The 17085-nt window shown below is 35.2% G+C and overlaps 3 protein-coding genes across 5 annotated transcripts; 2 read left to right on the plus strand and 1 right to left on the minus strand.

Annotated features, from left to right (window-relative positions):
* Positions 1 to 825: 825 nt before the first annotated feature.
* On the plus strand, positions 826 to 2385 carry LOC132192526 (proteasome assembly chaperone 2). Its single transcript, XM_059612521.1, has 7 exons — positions 826 to 984; positions 1114 to 1276; positions 1541 to 1599; positions 1659 to 1825; positions 1881 to 1991; positions 2053 to 2161; positions 2221 to 2385. Exons 1-7 carry the CDS (start codon positions 925 to 927, stop codon positions 2299 to 2301), a joined length of 750 nt encoding a protein of 249 aa, XP_059468504.1. The 5' UTR covers positions 826 to 924; the 3' UTR covers positions 2302 to 2385.
* Positions 2386 to 4465: 2080 nt separating this feature from the next.
* On the plus strand, positions 4466 to 12424 carry LOC132193097 (fibronectin-binding protein PlpA). Of its 2 annotated transcripts, none has more exons than XM_059613481.1 (6): positions 4466 to 4650; positions 10326 to 10493; positions 11070 to 11249; positions 11476 to 11669; positions 11759 to 12048; positions 12108 to 12424. In XM_059613481.1, the coding sequence occupies exons 1-6, from the start codon at positions 4570 to 4572 to the stop codon at positions 12185 to 12187; spliced, it is 993 nt and encodes a 330-aa protein (XP_059469464.1). In that variant the 5' UTR covers positions 4466 to 4569; the 3' UTR covers positions 12188 to 12424. The 2 variants fall into 2 exon arrangements, with proteins under 2 accessions (XP_059469464.1, XP_059469463.1); XM_059613480.1 differs by having other exon boundaries at positions 4467 to 4650; positions 11067 to 11249.
* LOC132193096 (putative inactive tyrosine-protein kinase Wsck) lies at positions 12420 to 16942 on the minus strand. 2 transcript variants are annotated; one of them, XM_059613479.1, is made up of 14 exons: positions 16748 to 16942; positions 16606 to 16657; positions 16059 to 16168; positions 15870 to 15999; positions 15667 to 15818; positions 15191 to 15484; positions 14844 to 15067; positions 14593 to 14782; positions 14328 to 14509; positions 14061 to 14277; positions 13699 to 14003; positions 13543 to 13644; positions 13179 to 13490; positions 12420 to 13125 (listed from the first exon to the last, which is right to left on the minus strand). In XM_059613479.1, exons 3-14 carry the CDS (start codon positions 16135 to 16137, stop codon positions 13051 to 13053), a joined length of 2262 nt encoding a protein of 753 aa, XP_059469462.1. In that variant the 5' UTR covers positions 16138 to 16168; positions 16606 to 16657; positions 16748 to 16942; the 3' UTR covers positions 12420 to 13050. The 2 variants fall into 2 exon arrangements, with proteins under 2 accessions (XP_059469462.1, XP_059469461.1); XM_059613478.1 differs by lacking the exon at positions 16606 to 16657 and having other exon boundaries at positions 16748 to 16941.
* Positions 16943 to 17085: the final 143 nt, after the last annotated feature.

Below are 17085 nucleotides of genomic sequence, written 5' to 3' on the forward strand. Positions count from 1 at the left end.
CAACAAAGTGCTTGATTAATGATTTAATTCATTTCGTTACCTATATATTCGAGCTATGTACAGAAGAATAAATTATTCACATATAAATGAGCCAAGAGAAACTTCAAGTAATAATATAACGCTGAATTTTTTAGTTGAATATAAAAATCCCCTAAAGAATATAAATTATTTCTAGACAAAATTTTTAATTGCAACACGCAGTTATATTCTTAAATTATGCCAAAAAATTTCTGATTCGGAATTATGTGATATAATAATTTAAAAATTATTTAACTATGGTCATGAAATAATGACGTTTAAATATTTCTTTGTTCATTTTTAGTAGTAAAAAGTGATTAAACACTCGTCTGAAAATTTTCATAAAAAAAAATTGAAGAAAAAAAATCATGGGTGCTTTCATCTCATATTTTGTTCACATTTCTTTACAGTTTTGAGCAAGAATCACTCAAAAAACTCATTTTCAATGATCGAATTCTTGAGATAAATCAAAATTAAAGAGATTTAATGTAATCCGAAACTATTTTTTTTTTTTAATGTAGAAAAAATATAATTGATCGTCTTAAAAATCCTTTCAGCCAATTTTTAGGTGACATATATATAATATTATAACTCAGAAAAAGTGATTAAAAAATATTATTGCTGTTCATATTACTACGTTTAATTAATTAATCATGCTTGGAGCTTAAATCACTATGCAATTTTACATAAAGTTTATATGTCGAATGTTGAATGTCTGGTTGCAAGAATATGCTCAAGCGCCTACTGTGTATGCAACCTGCCGAGCTCGGCTCTTTTCCACACTTGTTACTGCAGCGCTCCAAGCGGCAAAAAATTGAAACAACAACAGGAACAAACAAAATAAACAAAATTTGCTGAGACAAAACACCGGTCTCGCTCGGGGTTTTTTCAAATTTTCTGCTGAAAATGAGCTCAATTTTCCATTTTATATTCGACGAGGACGTGACGGGATACAAGATGATTATCGTGAGTGGTTTGGAAAGGAAAATCAGCGCTTAATTACATAATTTTGAAATGTCAATTTTTTTTTAATTTTGCCATGACTTGTCAATTTTAGCCCTTCGGAGATGAAACTAATTGGATTTGTCTTTTCAGCCGTCTGTCTCGATTGGCAACGTGGGCCAGTTGGCCGTCGACATCCTGATCGCCACCGTGCGGCCACAGAAATGGGCCGTGGCGTGGCACCCAGCCCTTGTGCCGATCGTCGGAGGAGACCCATACGACTATTCCACCAACGAAATCGCCACCGCCTGCGAACGTGAGTGTTCAAAATGAATTGTTTTGATACTGATTTGTAAACTTATGAGTTTAAGTCCCGTTAAACCATCAGGATTAACTGGATTTAAGTAAACAAATGGGGGAAATCTGAGAAAATGAATTATTTTTAGGATTAATATATAATTTAAGGTTATGATAATTAATATTGTAAACTTATCAATGTTCTATCTAATTGTAAAATTGATAAAGTGTCGCTTAAAAAAACATACAAATAATAATAATAATATGCGGTGTTCAATTTAAGTGTACGTCTCCAAAGAGAACAAGTTGGTTTTTCTTCAGCTCAGATCACCTCTGGCTAAGGTATGTGTCCTAATTAATTTTGTCTCAAGATTTACATTATACAATTATTATAAATAAAGGAGCACGGGAAAGACTTTCTGGAAAAGTTGGCCGACTGGACCAAGGAGAGAAAGTTCAGTGAAGTCCTGATAGCAGCATCTCTGGCAGCTCACGAAAGATTTGGACCTCAGCTTACAGGCCAACCTTTCAGATACCTGACCACTAGTACTCAGGTTGATCCTGCAATGTTAGTTTTTATAATTAAGAGATGTTTTCAAATTGGCTGACACTTTTGTCTTCAGTTCCAAGTGGGGACCTGCTTTGGAAAAAAAGCAGTTCGATTTGATCGGAGGTGCAAGTGAGGACTATGTCATGATTGGTTCTGGTTTTGCCAAGTTGCTCTTTAAATATTGGTTGGTGTTTTCTAAAATTTAATTTTTTTGGGAGGAATTAATAAATTTGATTACTTTTCAGCTCTTCGAGAGGAATTCAAACTTCCGTTCTGATGAAATTCTGTGACGAAGGCTTTAATGACACGGATGCTAATCAACTTGCCAGTTTCATGAATTCTTGGGCCAAAGTGGTAATTTTATTTTATTTTAATTTTACTTTCCAGTTATTTACTGAATCATCATTCTTAAGGTTCCTCCAGAATCAAAATGGAGACTCCCACCATCCTGGAGCCACCTTGTTGGAAATGGTCCTCCATTGGGAATGTTTTAAAGAACCAAAAGTCTTGGATTTAAAATGTATTGTGCGGAACTTCTACTTTCGATAAAATAAATTGATTTCTTGTACGAAACACAATGAGTGTAAAATTTCAGTCCAGAACAGCCAGTCTCAAAATGATTTTTAGTGAATCAGTTATTTTTCAATACTGGTTTCTGCAAAAATATGGAAAATCAAACACAAAAACAATAGCATAAACTTTGAAACTAATTCTCTATTTAAGTGGTGTTTGAAATCTACCACAGAAACAACTTTAAGAAGAAAACATGCAAATAATTGTAAGTTTTTGTTGAAAAATATTGAAACCTGAAAAGGTAAATGATCCTTTAGCACCAAAACGAGGATTGTTAATTGACGAGCAGCTTTCATAGTTTTTTTCTCACAATATTTGAACATACTGATTTATTTAATTTTTGTTAATCCTCTAAACTACTATAGAATCATAAATTTCAGTTTCCACTGCAACGGCAGTAATTAAAAAGTACTCACTTTCAAATTAAGCGTTTGCAAGAAAATTGGGTTTAATTGCACTCATTTTTAATTCTGAGAAAAGCAGTAACTCTCCCACATAGAGTGAATTTGCATCTTTGCGCTCATTGTAGAGTCCATTGCTCTTTGGTGCACACAGTTGGCAAAGTTCACGCGCTTTCTCTCCGCAGTAATCACCGCGCGCCGTCTGTGTTTGCAATGAAGAGAGCGAGCGAGTCGAGGATCATCTCAAAGCAAAATGATCCATGAGCAGCCAAAACGAGTGAAAGGTCACGCTCGGTGTTCTATAGAAAAAAAATAATCAGAGGGGAAAATGAGCTGAAATCTCGGAGCTGCAGAAAGAAGGGTCGTGACCTCCCATTCAACTCCCACACGCGACTTACTTCAAGTTGATCAACTTGAGTTTGCTTTTGTCTTCGCTCGATTAAAAAAAAATTATATTTAAAAGAAAATAAAGCATCTTTAATTATTATAAATAACAGTTTTTATGCCTGTCAGACAAATGTAAATTTAGTGGACGTGAATGAGGACAAAGCAGAGAAATTGGTTATGAGTGTGCATAACAATTTAATTTTACTTTTATCAAACTTTCAAGTGCATAATTAATAATAATTTTATGCTCTTTTATCACGCTCTAAATCTAGAGTTCTATGGAATTTTATTGCGAAATTCCCAACTCTTTAAAATTCAATTTTGAATTTACACTTATGAGTTCTTTTCTCTCATTTAAAATTCCAAATCATCTTTTAATTTACAATCATTCTTTCCACGTAGTCTGTTCTGATCGACAAAAATTTAGTTTTAGAGCAATGAGGAAGAAAGCGGGTCAGAGCCAGATCAACTGGTTGTGAATGTTCACTTGTTTGCTTCTAAGTGATGCTCACATTCGGTGCCCGAAGCAAACGTATGTATTTAGTAATTTAAGTATTTTTGTGTACTCAAAAGTTTCTCATCATGAAGATAAACCACACAGTCGTGCTCAAAGCTCATTTTCTTCTCGAAGGTTATTTGCCTATTTGGGCTAAAAGCTATAAAAATGCAAAATCTGAAAATATTGTTGTCAAAAATCATTATTTGAATAAAAAAATTGTTAAATTTAATAATTTATTGGTTTAAATTATTTTACTGTCATTATTATTTTGTAATTAAATTTTTTAAATAAAATATAAAGATTTAAAATAATATTATGTGCAATTAATAATTAAAAATTGAGCAGGTATTTTATTTAAATAATATATTGTGTCTAATCATATTTATTGAATGGTATTGAATATTTTTAATGGTAATGATAACAAAATATAGCATGAGTAATTTTTTCACAAATTTTCAAGTGAAATTTATCTTTTGAGTCTTTTGATACAGTTCAATGACCCGAATGACCATTTCATAGTGTTTAATCAAGTTCGATTGATTTTTCACGCCAAATTTGTCAACTGGAGTGCATCGATCTGATCAATCGTGCGTCATTTGGACCAGTCGCGATCATTCTGCACCCGTTTAAAAAGTGTGCCGTGCCGAGAGTTGATGACGCCTACTAAGTAAAAATAATACGGAGCAGCTCTCTGTTGTCGTCGACGTGAAAATGAGTTTCCTCCTCCGAGTGCGCCGCGACTACTGCGCGAATTGCGGGCGTCAAAATCCCCGGCACGACGAGCAAAATTGAATGCACTCGCCGCCTTTCTCTCCGACGGTGAAAAAGCCCAGGGTTTCCGACTGCCACTCCAGTCTGCCGTAGAGTGCAGATCATACAACTTCACATTTCAAAGTCGCACCATGGAGAAGGCGGACTCTATGGCCACCGTCAACATCAAGGAGTTCCCCGACAATGTCTCCTACACCACAGAAGCGCCTCCCGTGAGTTCATTTTTCTTTGTTTTAAAAATTTAAATTCAAGTAATTCAAATTTGTCTCCTGAATAAACGTACACCTCAAATAATGGAACTAAATTTGAATTAAAAATGATTCTTTTTTTATGTTCCCTAACAAAATTTGGCTAAAATTAGGATGATTTGATTTCGCAATATTTGTGAATACTCATAGTTAAAAATAATTACTGAAAAATGTGCTTCAGTATTAAATTTAAAACTGTTTAATCTAGTAATTTTATCAATAATTGTACAACACAATAAATACCATGAAGTAAATTTTTTAAATTCAATAAAAATAAATTGAAACTGTTATTTTGTTTCAGTGGTTATTCAAATTGCCATAGTGAATTATAAAGCAATTTTCTATAGCTCCATCCCTAATCTAAAAGTAATTTCAGTTTTTCATGAATTATTCTTTTCTGTGTTGATATTATTTGCATCTCTCTTTTTGTCACATTTTTCATTTATTTCGAAACCAAGTCCTAAAGTGAAAGTTCATGGAAATTTTCTGTTAGGTTTTTTACTATTCAAATAAGCAAAGAAATACGTTGATAAGTAAAAAGTACAATTGCATCCGGAAATTGCATGTCGGAAACGCGCTTCGACGCACTAAGTTCAATGAAACTGATTTTTTTCCATCCGTTTTTAATTATTGCCTCGGTGCTAATCAAAAACGGAAGCAAATGAAATCAAAACAATTTCACCCAAGAGCAAACATGTCAATTTCTAACTGCCGCGAAAAACAGTCATCAGTGAAAGGCTCTCACTCGAACCAAATAAAACAAACGGAGCGCCGCTCTGGAAAAAGAAAGACCGCTCAGAATCATCCACCGTCACGCCGCACGGTGACATGCACCTAAACGGCACACCGAAAATGAGGCGAAAGAAAGGTCTCTTTCTTTCTCGGCGCAGCTTTGTGCGCTCCAGTAACCCATAATGGGAATTTGTTGCCGACTCAATGGTAACTGCATAAACACAGACACATAATGAAATGGCTTTACTTTTTTAATGCTTTTCTACTAAATAAAAACAAACTGACCGAGTCTACATCCAAAATTATTCCAATTAAAATTATGTTAGCTTACAAACATTGGGAAAATACCTTTTTCTGATAGTGATAATTATAAATCATTATAATTGAATTAATATTATCCTGAAGAATAAACCTTTACTGGTTTCTAAAACGATTTTTGCTTATTTGAAGTAAAAAAAAATTGCTTCTGCATTAAAGCCAAATGCACAGTTTTGAAATATGAATTCTTCAATTATAGTCTTAAATTTTATCCATTTTACAAAGAAAAAAAAATTATGAATCAAAATAGTCGAGTTTTGGAGAAAGATTTAATTGTGCAATTTGACTAAATATTCTTTTGCACAGCCCTTCTTTAAAGTAAATTAAGTTAAACCTCAGATTGTATAATCAGAAGTAAAACTGAAATTATTCTTTACTTTCTGAGCTGAGCAGGTAGGGCATGGCCTTGTATTTTTCTGCCCTCACTTCCAGAGAGAGCCGCTGAAACCCAAAGCCACTTCTGTTTTGCACAGTCACTGAATACTATATTTGTATAGACTCTGAGTGTCAAGTAACTTTTCACGCTGCACGTGTAATTGCAAAAAGAAACTCTTTAGAATATCATGCATTGAAATTGGAACTGTTAACCTCGTTGACTTTAAATGATATAATTTAATTATTATACGCAAAATGTGGTGCAGTGGATCAATACTATTGATCTGAATGACCCGGCTAATTAAATTACGAAGTTGCGAATGCGAATATCAAATATATGAGAGACTGCAAATGCTCGCCAAATGTGGGACAAGACTGTAAGTTGTTTATGTTTTTCACCGAGAGTTTACTTTTCGCCTTAGCAACCAGAGAGTAGACGTGCATACAAAAAAAAAAATTTGCACGCCACCTCTGACATTGAAACCGCAGCCGACCTTTTAGCAGAGTGATTTCAATGCTTTTAGTACAGCACTGCTAAAGCATCCTTTGCCCACTCTATAAAAAAGATATGAGATGGGTTTTGCAAAAAAAAATGTAGGCAACCTCAACGCATTTGTAAAACTTTTCAATTAAGTAAAAAAATTCAGAATTATTTTCTTTTTCAAAATAAATTAGATTTTTTTTTCAATTTAATTCTGGTAAAAATAACTTGCTTTAACATCTCTATTTCTAATCAATCTTTATTCAGAATGAAAAAGTCATGCAATATAAATTAAAACTTATATGTACATATCGTTTAAATTTAAAACGAATTGGCTTTCACTTTAATTAATGCTCTATTTGGAAGCTTTTAAATGCACCACTTCAGAAAAATGTCATTCTGCTTTTGCCACTGTACAATTTTTAAATGGTTGAACATTCATTATTTCTAATTATACATTAAAGTGGTTTTCCACTTCCAGTAAAAGAGGCCCTCATCACTCTCGAATGGGATGATTCATGTCATCATGTCGCAATGACAACTTTTCCCTGCTGACGTTTTTGAAAGCCAGACAGTTTTTGGACAAACCGCGTAATCATCGCCTAAACCGCGATTACAATTTAACGAGAAAGCAACCAATTATAATATAGAAGCCTTCCAGAAGTTTGGATGCTGAAAATTATAGATGCTGCGGTTTTTGAACATAAATTAGGGCTGATTGTATTATTGCGCCATGAATATTTCCGAGGACGCATAATATAAAAACCAGCATTTTTTCTCTCAAATTGATACCATCCTGCCGATGTTAACCAACTGTGTGGCAATTGGAATTAAAAATGCGTGCCTCGCCAGCCGTGTCCACTCTACAATAAAGACTGACGTCCATTTGCAACAATGGGAATGATGATAATAGAGTATGGAGACTGTTCTCGGTGCCGCTGACCCGCAAAATGCACTTTTTGCAATTCGTCTAACTGCAAAATGAATACCAGAATTCCTGTAGCGTTTCAGGATATATAGTTTATTTAATACAATTAATAATTTGATAGGAAAGTTAAATTATTGTTAACATTATAACTTAAATAATTATTTACTTATCTTATTTATTGTTAGTTGCTAATATCACTTATTTGTGAAAAATTTTACTTTTTTATGTAATGAGATATTTTTTTTTATTTACCTTCCAATTAAAATGTTTTTAGTTTATATTTTTTCAAATCAATAAAGCAATATGAAAGTATTTCAAAACCTGGAAAAAGAGGTTAAAGACAACATTTTTTATTATGAAGTTGTAACAAAAGGCTGTTAAATTTTACACGCTACATATGAATACGTCTGTTATATTATAGCCTGACGTTTTGTGTTGCCTTTTTTGTGTGGATTCGTGCACTACTCATGGTTATATTGTGTTTCCCTGTATTCATTTGACTGTTAAATCGAAATTTTCACTTTCACTCAAACACATGCGATCATCTCTGGTTGCGAAGCCCGCAGCAGAAAAAGGCAAGCACAGTTCATTGTACCCACAATCACCGCGTCGAAATATTTACGCGATAATAATGCAACCGAATTATTGTATTAGATTTCTCGCAAGCCACGACATGTAACAAACAAACGGAAGCAGCAAAAAGCTCCGAGCTATTGAGTCAGTTTCCCACAAAGAGAGATTTATTTATTCTCGGGGCAAAAAAATATTCACCATTCTAGAACAAAATTAGAAAATTGAATTTGCTGAAGGAAACAATTATAATTTTTGTTTCAATTTTATTGTCATAATTTGTTTCCTAACCTTATTTAAAAAAATGATAATATCTCTGATTCTTGAGCATTGAGCATAATTTGAAATAAGATTGAGATTAGGATTTTCCCGTCCCAGACGTGGAAGATAAAATTTTCATTCTCAGTTCAAATTAAAAACAGTGAAAAATGAAATAGTTCCTATATTTAATAAAAATCCGGATTTATCTGGAATGTAAATATTTTTAAATTTCTATCGCAATTTCTGTGATTGTAGTTATTTTTTCAAGCAATGAAAATTTTAAGTCGACAAACTCTTAAGTACATTATGTCTATGTCGAACAAGGTAATTATAACAAACTAAAGGCGGGCCCATCTTTCAAGACGCAAGAGAAAGCTGTGACCTGTGACAAAATAACTGCTCTTCCACGCAATTTTATCGCAGTCACTGCTCTCGTTGGCAACACCTTTTTGCTACACTTTTGTTCATTCGAGCGGAGAGAAAATGCAAAATTAAATTTTCGTAATTCCTCTGAATTATTTACGATTATTTCACAAAACAATGAGACGCGTGTGATTTTTTTTTTTTTTTTTTTTTGTCGACCTTTGGCCACGAAATTATTATTTAATGCATGTGTGACATGACAAAAGTTACGGGTGCGTGGCACGCCCGTTGAGATTTCCCACAGTTATTTCGTCAAATGCAGGTAGTGACGCAAAATATTTGAATACAACTACAGTGTGAAATTTTGTGTCTCAACAAACTATCGGCTTGAAAATTACAATTTTGGTAATATTTATTTTATTTATAAATATTCATTAAAAAAAAATTCAGAAGTTTTTATCAAACTTCATCCGAGTGAAGGTTAATTGAAATAGAATACAATTATTTTTAAGCACTTTAAAATTTAGGAAAGCCTAGGGTACAGCATTATATTTTATATGATGTATATTTAATTTAATACAAAAACCCATCCGGAAAACCTTGAGTTGAGTCTTAATTATCTATCTTAATTAACTCTTGAAGTTGAGAAGGAAGCTTCAGTTTCCTCATCCAATTGTCACATGTCATGCTTTTAAATACACAAGGCTTGTCCTTCTTCAAAGTACGTGTTTTAGTGGTCGTCTGTTAATTTAGAAACGTCCAGCAAGTGTGAAAATATTACCCAAGCCTTGGATAAACTTTTGCTTTGTGCGAATATGACACCTTTGTGGAGAAATTAACCTCTCTCATTCGAACAAAGCAAACAAACCCGAGAGTGCGATTTCGAGACAAAGCAAAAAAAAAATTGTTTTCACTAAATTTTTGCTAGAATACTTCTTGTTTATTCACAGCTGTTTCGTATACTAGCTAGGCCGTGAGAAAATGAGTAAAAGTTTTCCAAGCGTGCTCTCGTAGTCATTTGAGCATCAAGATTGAATTAATAAAGTCACAAAAGCGCACCGCCATTGTATTAAATAAATTTGCAGCAGATTGAGCTTGGTTACTTTTGTTGCGAGTGAATGTATTTTTTTGGGTCCCCTTTGCGGTCGCTGATTAATGCAGCTTCAATTCATTTAAATTCACTACCGCGGTGACCCAGATGATAAAAAAGCGCGTCAGCCAGCAGCACTTCGCTCAATTAAACTCGCAACAAAATCACACACGCATAATAGCAACAGCCGACAAATTTTTAATTCTAGAAAGAACCCTGCTGCAGTTCATTCACTCTTATTAATTTACAAATAAAGAAAAGTTTTTCTTTCAAAGTTGTAAGAAATTAAGCTTAAGACAATTTCAATTTAAATAAATTTCTATGTCAAAATTAAATTAAAATATCTTTAACAAATTTTTAATATCAAGTTAACCGTCAAATTAAAATAAAGTAAGAAATGAAATTAAAATATTCCTTAAGTAACAAATAATTTTTTCTCAACACAATCTTTGCGATTTAAAAATCATTTGATCTATTTACCTTGTTCTAAAAGTATAATTTGTTCTTATTTATTTTTACAGGCGTACAAACAACCTCGTGCAGCCGCAGTGCAAATCACAAAGATTATTGCAGTCACAGTGATTGTGGCCTCGGCGATCATCGGAGGCTGCATCCTCGCCTCGGCCTGGATCCAGAGCCGCGCCACCTGCGAACTTCTGATGATGGAGCAGCAACTCCAACAGGCCCAGGTATTAACGTTTCTAATCATTAATATTTTTTTTTGTCATTTTATAGCCCCCAATTAAATAATAAATTTGTCGGCTCAAAATTAAAAGCTGGGAAAGAAAGTTTGCTGATTGATTGAAACAATTTGTGTTGCGGGTGTTTGTTTTTTGTTAAGACTGTTCTCTTCTCGTGCCTCAAAGTTAGTTAGCTTGGTCGTGAGCAGCATGATGAGAGGTGCACACAGCCTTTCACTAGAGCGCCCATCACGAATGACCCACTTGGAGAGCGCATCTTGCTCGGCAACATGCACACAACGTACTCGCTCGGCACTTTGTTAAATTGCGACCACTCACCGGGTTGGCGAGTTGTTTTCCGATCGAGTCGAGATAACTGAAATGTGTGTCGCAATTACATATTTGGGAATAAATGCTAATTATCGCCAATAAAGGCGCGCGAAAGTGGAGCAAACTTTTCTCTGTCTCATTAAAAAGAAATCAATAAACTTTAATAATTACGTATCTTAAGAGATTGTAAATCAATAAATATTCAATGAGGAAAAAAGAATGCTAAAAGTCTTGTTGAAATTTAATTTCCAGCAGCAAATGATGGCAGACAACCCTTCGTACCAAGCTCTTGTGCAGGACAACGCCGCCGAGGAGTCCAAAGAGTCGTCAACAACCACAGAACGCGCCTCTGAAGAGCAAAATAACTCGCAGCAACTCCCCGCCAATAGACCCAACAGACTTCCTCTGCAGTTGGACTTTGACGAGTTGGCTGGGGTAAGAGAAATAATTAAAATATGATGGCTGCACCCCTTGAATTTTTGAATTAGGCAACTTGCTCAACGCCTACGCAGATCAAGTTGCATAATATAAATTTTAGAAATTATTTTTTGTAGATTTACTATTATTTGTTATTAAAAACTCATATACTATTTTTCAGTTGATTTATTTTTATATATTATTTTGAAGCAAAAATATTAATTTTCCTTGCACAATTCTGCAGGCGTTGATGGACAACAACCAGAGAGCACACATGAACTGCGTAGTTGAGAAACGCCGCTCCGAGGAGCTTGTGGACCACGCACCGAGGGAAGTGAGCCTCCCCTTCGGGCTCAACCTGACTACCCCACCCAGGCTGGAGCATCTCACCGGCGAAAAAATGGTCATCTCGTGTGAAAGTGGTCGTGCCCAGGAAAGGTAAATTATTAAATTAAAAAAAAGTTTAAAACTTATAACATTTAATTATTTTGGAAGGTTTTTTAATAATGTAATCATATTGTTTCTAGGCACATGCCTCCCCCTCCTCCTCCCCCACAGGCTGCTTCTGTGCCGCTGATGATTCCTCTGCCCGGTGGTCCCATTCACCTTCCAATGCCTTTTGCCCAGCACATCAACAACCAGCAAAACAACGATCTGGGTGACTCTCACCCTATGGAACACATTGAAATGATCGTTGCCCACCCAATGATGGACCATCCCCAACCTCACCATCCCCGTGGACAGCCCCAGATGAGAGAGATGCGTATGGCCATTCTCCCAGACGAGCCCATTCCTCAAGAGTCGATGAGACCTCACTGTAATATTTCCAACCTTTGTATGAATTTCTGACTATTTTTTAATTATTCGTTTTTGCAGATGTCCAGCCGAGGTCTGTTCCTAGCCAACCCGACTTCCTGAAGAGAACAAAGCGTTGTGCTTGTGACTGCAACTGTTAAATATTAATCGCACATATTTTTTTCTCTTTAAAAGTAACAATATCCAGGCCAGATCTTTCAAAGTTTGATTTTTATAAATAGAGTGCTGTAAATGATTAACTACGAAATAATTTTGCTTTTATTTCTGAGGCTAATTTAAGTTTTGACAAGCATTTCCCCATGTGATTTGAAAGAATATGGCAAAAGTACTGAAGTGTCTGTATTACCTGAAAATAAAACAAAAATCTGGGATACAAAGATGGTGACTTAATTATTTATTAATATCTGCACATGCTATTTAAATACAAAAATACCTGCGCATTTTTTTCTAAACAAAGTTTCAAGATTTAAAATTTTGCTTCCAAGATTTGAGCAAAACTTTAAGTGGCACGACACCAGGAATCTGCATTGCACATAACATCATTGTATAAATTCAAATCATATTTGTAAATTAAATAAAAAAAGATCACGCATATTTGGACGGGTCAAAACTTTTAAAAATAATGTGGTATCTTTGATCTTAACTAAAACAAGATTCTCAAAAATAAATCCAATATAAATTGATTATAGTGCTATAATTCATTGCAATTGATGTAAACACAAATCAAGAGCAAAAAGCAATTTGATTTGTTTCAGCAGCTTCTTAAATCAGTCATAATTCTTTTGTCTAGTTGCTTTTGCTATTTTTAATTCTATCGCTAATTCTAATTTTTATAAGAGGTGTCTCAATACATGCATACAGATCTAGACTGGAATGTTGAGTTGACATTACATACTTGTCTTATACAAAGGCTTTAAAAATGCGTAAAATTGCATAGCATTTCCTTGAGGTCAACTGGAAGATTTTCCTAAAATTTTATGAGAATCCTATCCTGCTCATTTTGTCATTTGGAGGTTTCGATGTCAGATAAAAATGGCTCGTATTGAAAACTACTCCGTAGGGAGAAACTCAGATGGTGCTGCACAGTTTATTGGAATTAAGTTAGATTAAGGAAAACAAAAATTTGCTTACCATTGGGTAATCCAAAAGGCAGTGGAAAGCTTCGACGAGTTGCTCAAACGAGGGCCTCTCGTCAAGATCAACTTGCCAGCACTGCAGGAGCAACTGGTAAAGTTCGTCTCCCACATGCTGAAGTTGCGGCAAAATGAGACCCCTCATTATCCTGGCAGGCAACTCCCTGTTTGCAATTTCAGGGTATGGCGTCCCTCCAAGAGCTAGGGCCTCCCATGCTAGACAGGCAAAGGACCAGACATCACTCTTTGAGGTAAAGTGCCCACTGCGGAAAATCTCCTGGGCTGTCCATCTCGTCAAATCGAGTGGGCTCTGAAAAAAGAAATTAACACTCCAGCTTTAAAAGTGTATAATTCATTATTACCTGTTGGGTTTTGCAATATTCAGATAATCCTAGGCCACTGATTTTTGGATTGACTCCATCTGCCATGATGACTTGGCTGGCGCACAGTTTCTTGTGGAATATCTAACAAAAAAATCCATCATCAGTATTTAAAAAAAATTAAATAATGATTATCACATTTTTTCCTTCCAAAAATTTCATCCCGTCTGCAATACCCAACAAAGTGTTCAAAATGCTGTGCTCTGACAAAGAGCAGAATCGAGTTAGGGAAGCTTGCTGTTCAGGAGAAGAATGTTCGAGAATCCGGGACTCCAGAAGAACATCTTTTAAAGTCGCTGGGTGGTGTTCAATGGCCACATAGAGTATTTCAGGATGTTCGCAAGTTCCGATGAGAGAAATCAAATTGTCATGAGTTCCTGGGCGTACCAGCATGTCCAGATCTTTTAACATTGATTTTCGGTCGTCCTTTGACATCAAGACATCTTAAGGTATAGAGTTAAATAAATCAATTAATAAAAAATTTCTCTATAGATTTTTACCAGCAATTGAATGAATTGCAACTGGGACAGGAAAACCTTTATGATTAACAGTTCCTTTGAGAACTGAGCCATATTTTCCAGAACCAAGCAGGTCGTTTCTTACTTCCAAATGGTTTACAGGAATGCTCCAGATTTTAGCTTTTAAAACTTCCAAGTGATTTGTGCGTTCGTCCTCATCTTCAGGAATGTAGCCATTATGGATGTATCCATTACCCTCCTAGAAACAAAGTTTGGAGGAAAAACTAAATTTTCCAACTATTTTCTTACCACTTCCAAAATGGGTCCTTGTATTGATAGCTCTTGGTTGTCTGGCAAACGGAGACGTCGTTGGTGAACTCTGTGCCTCATAACAAAGTAGAATATAACTGAGAGGATGAGCAACACACTGAAAAACGCTATAGCAAAGGAGAGAACCATGACCATCATAGATGGAGTCGTATCCATTTTAACTGTGAATATAAAGATGACTTAAATTAATCCTTAATTCAAATGATTTTTTTAAAAACTTTAAGCTTTTAAAGTTCTTATATACCTGGCCCAACATCAAGGACAATGACTCCGTGTTGCTCGTGAGTTGCGTGTGCAAAACTGGATTTGCGGACTCCGTCTTTTAAACTGATCACGGCTAAACTTATGTGAAAGTGGCCCTCAGGCGCAAGAGGAGCATTGTAGTAACCTCCGTAGAATTTGCCATCCCCGACAACAAATTTTGTGTCCAAACTCTGAAAGAGTCATGCAATGCAAAAATATAATAATTCTTTAATAACCTTTTAGAATTCTCACATTTGGATTTAGTTCTGCAGTTATATAGTAAGGAATGTTCTCTTTTTGGGCTAAGGCATAAGCAAAGAGTGTTGATTCATTGAAGGTTGTAGGGACAGTTTCGTCTAATACGATCACTTGGTATGCAGAAACAGGCCCATTGCGATTTTTGGCTGGAGTGATTTCGATTGTTATGGAATTTTCATCCTGCGATAACACCTTGGGTACGTCTGGTTCATCTGGCTCTGAGAACAAAAATCAATTTTATTTTCACAACTAATTTACAAAAGTTTTATTTTTTAAATATAGACAATCTTTTCAAAAGCAATCGAAAGCAATAATAATAAAAAAAAAAAAAAAAAAAATACCTCCAATTTCTGTCCACACTTGGTTGACAGCAGGAACACCAACTCCATGCCCAGAGATTGCGCTGATGGACAAATTGTACTCAGTTCCTGGGTGAAGAGGAGCTAATTGGGCTCTAGAGGTGTTTCCTGCGTACTCCCACTCCATAGGAGGCATTTGTATGGAGAAACCTTGAAGGTAGTTTAAAAAGATGGTGTATCCAGTTATTGGTCCATTTGATGCTTTAGGACGCTTCCAATTTACTAGGATGCTTTTTTCGGTAACTTTGACTACTCGCAGCTCTGGAGGTCCAGGAACTTTAACATATAAAAGTATATTATTAATAGTTTGGCCAAAAAAAAAACACCGTTAATATTAAAAAAAAAAAAAAAAAACAGGTGGCATGTACAATTTCAAAAAATTTCAAAGCAGCAAAGCATGCGAATTATTTGAAATTGAAAAAAAAGAATAACAATAAAATAAATTGTCATATTTTTACCTAATTGACCAGTGGCATAAACAGAGATGGAATTTGACCCTCCACAAATCTGTGACGAGTTTCTTGTGCAGTGAGAGGAGCAGTTGCCTGGTCCAGTGTCTTCGTAATTTGAGCTGCAAAAGCAGGTGTCTCCATTTTTCAAGCTTGCATATCTGTAAAGAAATAAATATTTATTAAAATTTTAAATTTTTTACAATATTTACCCATAGTACAGGTTCAGGCAGTTTTTCAAGCAATTTTCAACCGTCGATGAAGCCGACACGGCAGGTATTTCGTAAAATTTGGCTTTGAGTTCATTTCTGAAGGTATAGCAGCCAATCTCATGCGGTAGGTCTAGAGGTAAATTTCAATTAATTTCCATTCATATTTTAAAAAATAAATAAAAATGTTACTTTCTGTAGCAGTGCCTAAATGCAAGAGGCAGCAAAGGCTGAGAAAAGTAAAGAAGAGCCGGCAAATATTACTTTCCATTTCAACTTCTTTCGGTTTTAGTGCTCCATTTCTAAAATTACACAAAGAAAATTAAAAACCTCGATTTTGAAATTATTAGTTAGTAAATTTAATTTTCTGTGAACTTCATCTATTTTCAGTCAGACATAAAATAAATATATGAAATATGTGAGTCATGCTTTTTTTAAAAATGAAAATGAGCTATTAACTTAGTATTTTGGTTTGAAACAAAATCCACGATCTGGTTAACAAGACGAAAAATCTGCAGCAAAATACAATTAAAATGATTGCTATTCTGGATTTTCGGCTTTTCCAATTTGAGAAGAAAGTTAAAACTTGGTAACATCGAACATAATTTAAAGCCTTGTGGACACGCCCTTGGAAAAAAATTGATTTCCAGTTAAATTAAATATGTAAGGAATCTTTTAAAAGGTGTCAAAAAATTTATCATTTTTAAGAAAAGATCTATTGAAAAAGAAAACTTCTCACGGTTTAGTGCTGCTAGGGGGTGAGCGGACAAGAATAAATTCATATTTCACGGCTGAAAATAATAAATTCCCAATAAAGAAAAGCCGGGGACGCGTGAACGATTCCCTTGAAAGGTAAAGCCGCAGCAACAATAAAAACAAACCGTGTTGAATACGATTGAGGCGTCCTTGAAACTCGAGGTGGGTGCACTATCGAATTGAATCCACCCTGGGAAAACAGGTGTTGCTCTCGGCAGCCCCCTTTGTTCTCTCTTTTGAGGCTTCTTCCTCCTTTTCAGCGGCCGAACACCTGCGTCCAACACGAATCTCTATGATGTATCAAAAGTATTGTGTGGTGACGTCACGGCCAGCTACCAAAACATTCAAGTCTGACCAATGAGAGATGACTTTCCAGAGAGCCGACCAATCAGAGAGCGGATCTGCGTTTAGCCATGATGGCCGCTTCTAGAACGGCGCTTCGCCGCCAGAGGCGCTGGTGTAG

Source organism: Neocloeon triangulifer, unplaced genomic scaffold (genome assembly GCF_031216515.1).
Source record: "Neocloeon triangulifer isolate White Clay Creek 2 clone unplaced genomic scaffold, ASM3121651v1 ptg000003l, whole genome shotgun sequence".
NCBI lineage: Eukaryota > Metazoa > Arthropoda > Insecta > Ephemeroptera > Baetidae > Neocloeon > Neocloeon triangulifer.

Bases quoted from the DNA above. Each gene is read 5' to 3' on its own strand.
- LOC132192526 (XM_059612521.1), top strand. From the start codon at position 925: ATGAGCTCAATTTTCCATTTTATATTCGACGAGGACGTGACGGGATAC. The intron at 985-1,113 runs GTGAGTGGTTTG...TTGTCTTTTCAG, and splicing joins CGGGATACAAGATGATTATC to CCGTCTGTCTCGATTGGCAA. The intron at 1,600-1,658 runs GTATGTGTCCTA...TTATAAATAAAG, and splicing joins TCAGATCACCTCTGGCTAAG to GAGCACGGGAAAGACTTTCT.
- LOC132193097 (XM_059613480.1), top strand. From the start codon at position 4,570: ATGGAGAAGGCGGACTCTATGGCCACCGTCAACATCAAGGAGTTCCCC. The intron at 10,494-11,066 runs GTATTAACGTTT...TTTAATTTCCAG, and splicing joins AGCAACTCCAACAGGCCCAG to CAGCAAATGATGGCAGACAA. The intron at 11,250-11,475 runs GTAAGAGAAATA...ACAATTCTGCAG, and splicing joins ACTTTGACGAGTTGGCTGGG to GCGTTGATGGACAACAACCA.
- LOC132193096 (XM_059613479.1), bottom strand. From the start codon at position 16,137: ATGGAAAGTAATATTTGCCGGCTCTTCTTTACTTTTCTCAGCCTTTGC. The intron at 14,004-14,060 runs GTAAAAATCTAT...CTATACCTTAAG, and splicing joins TGCAATTCATTCAATTGCTG to ATGTCTTGATGTCAAAGGAC. The intron at 13,126-13,178 runs GTAAGCAAATTT...TAAACTGTGCAG, and splicing joins GCCTTTTGGATTACCCAATG to CACCATCTGAGTTTCTCCCT.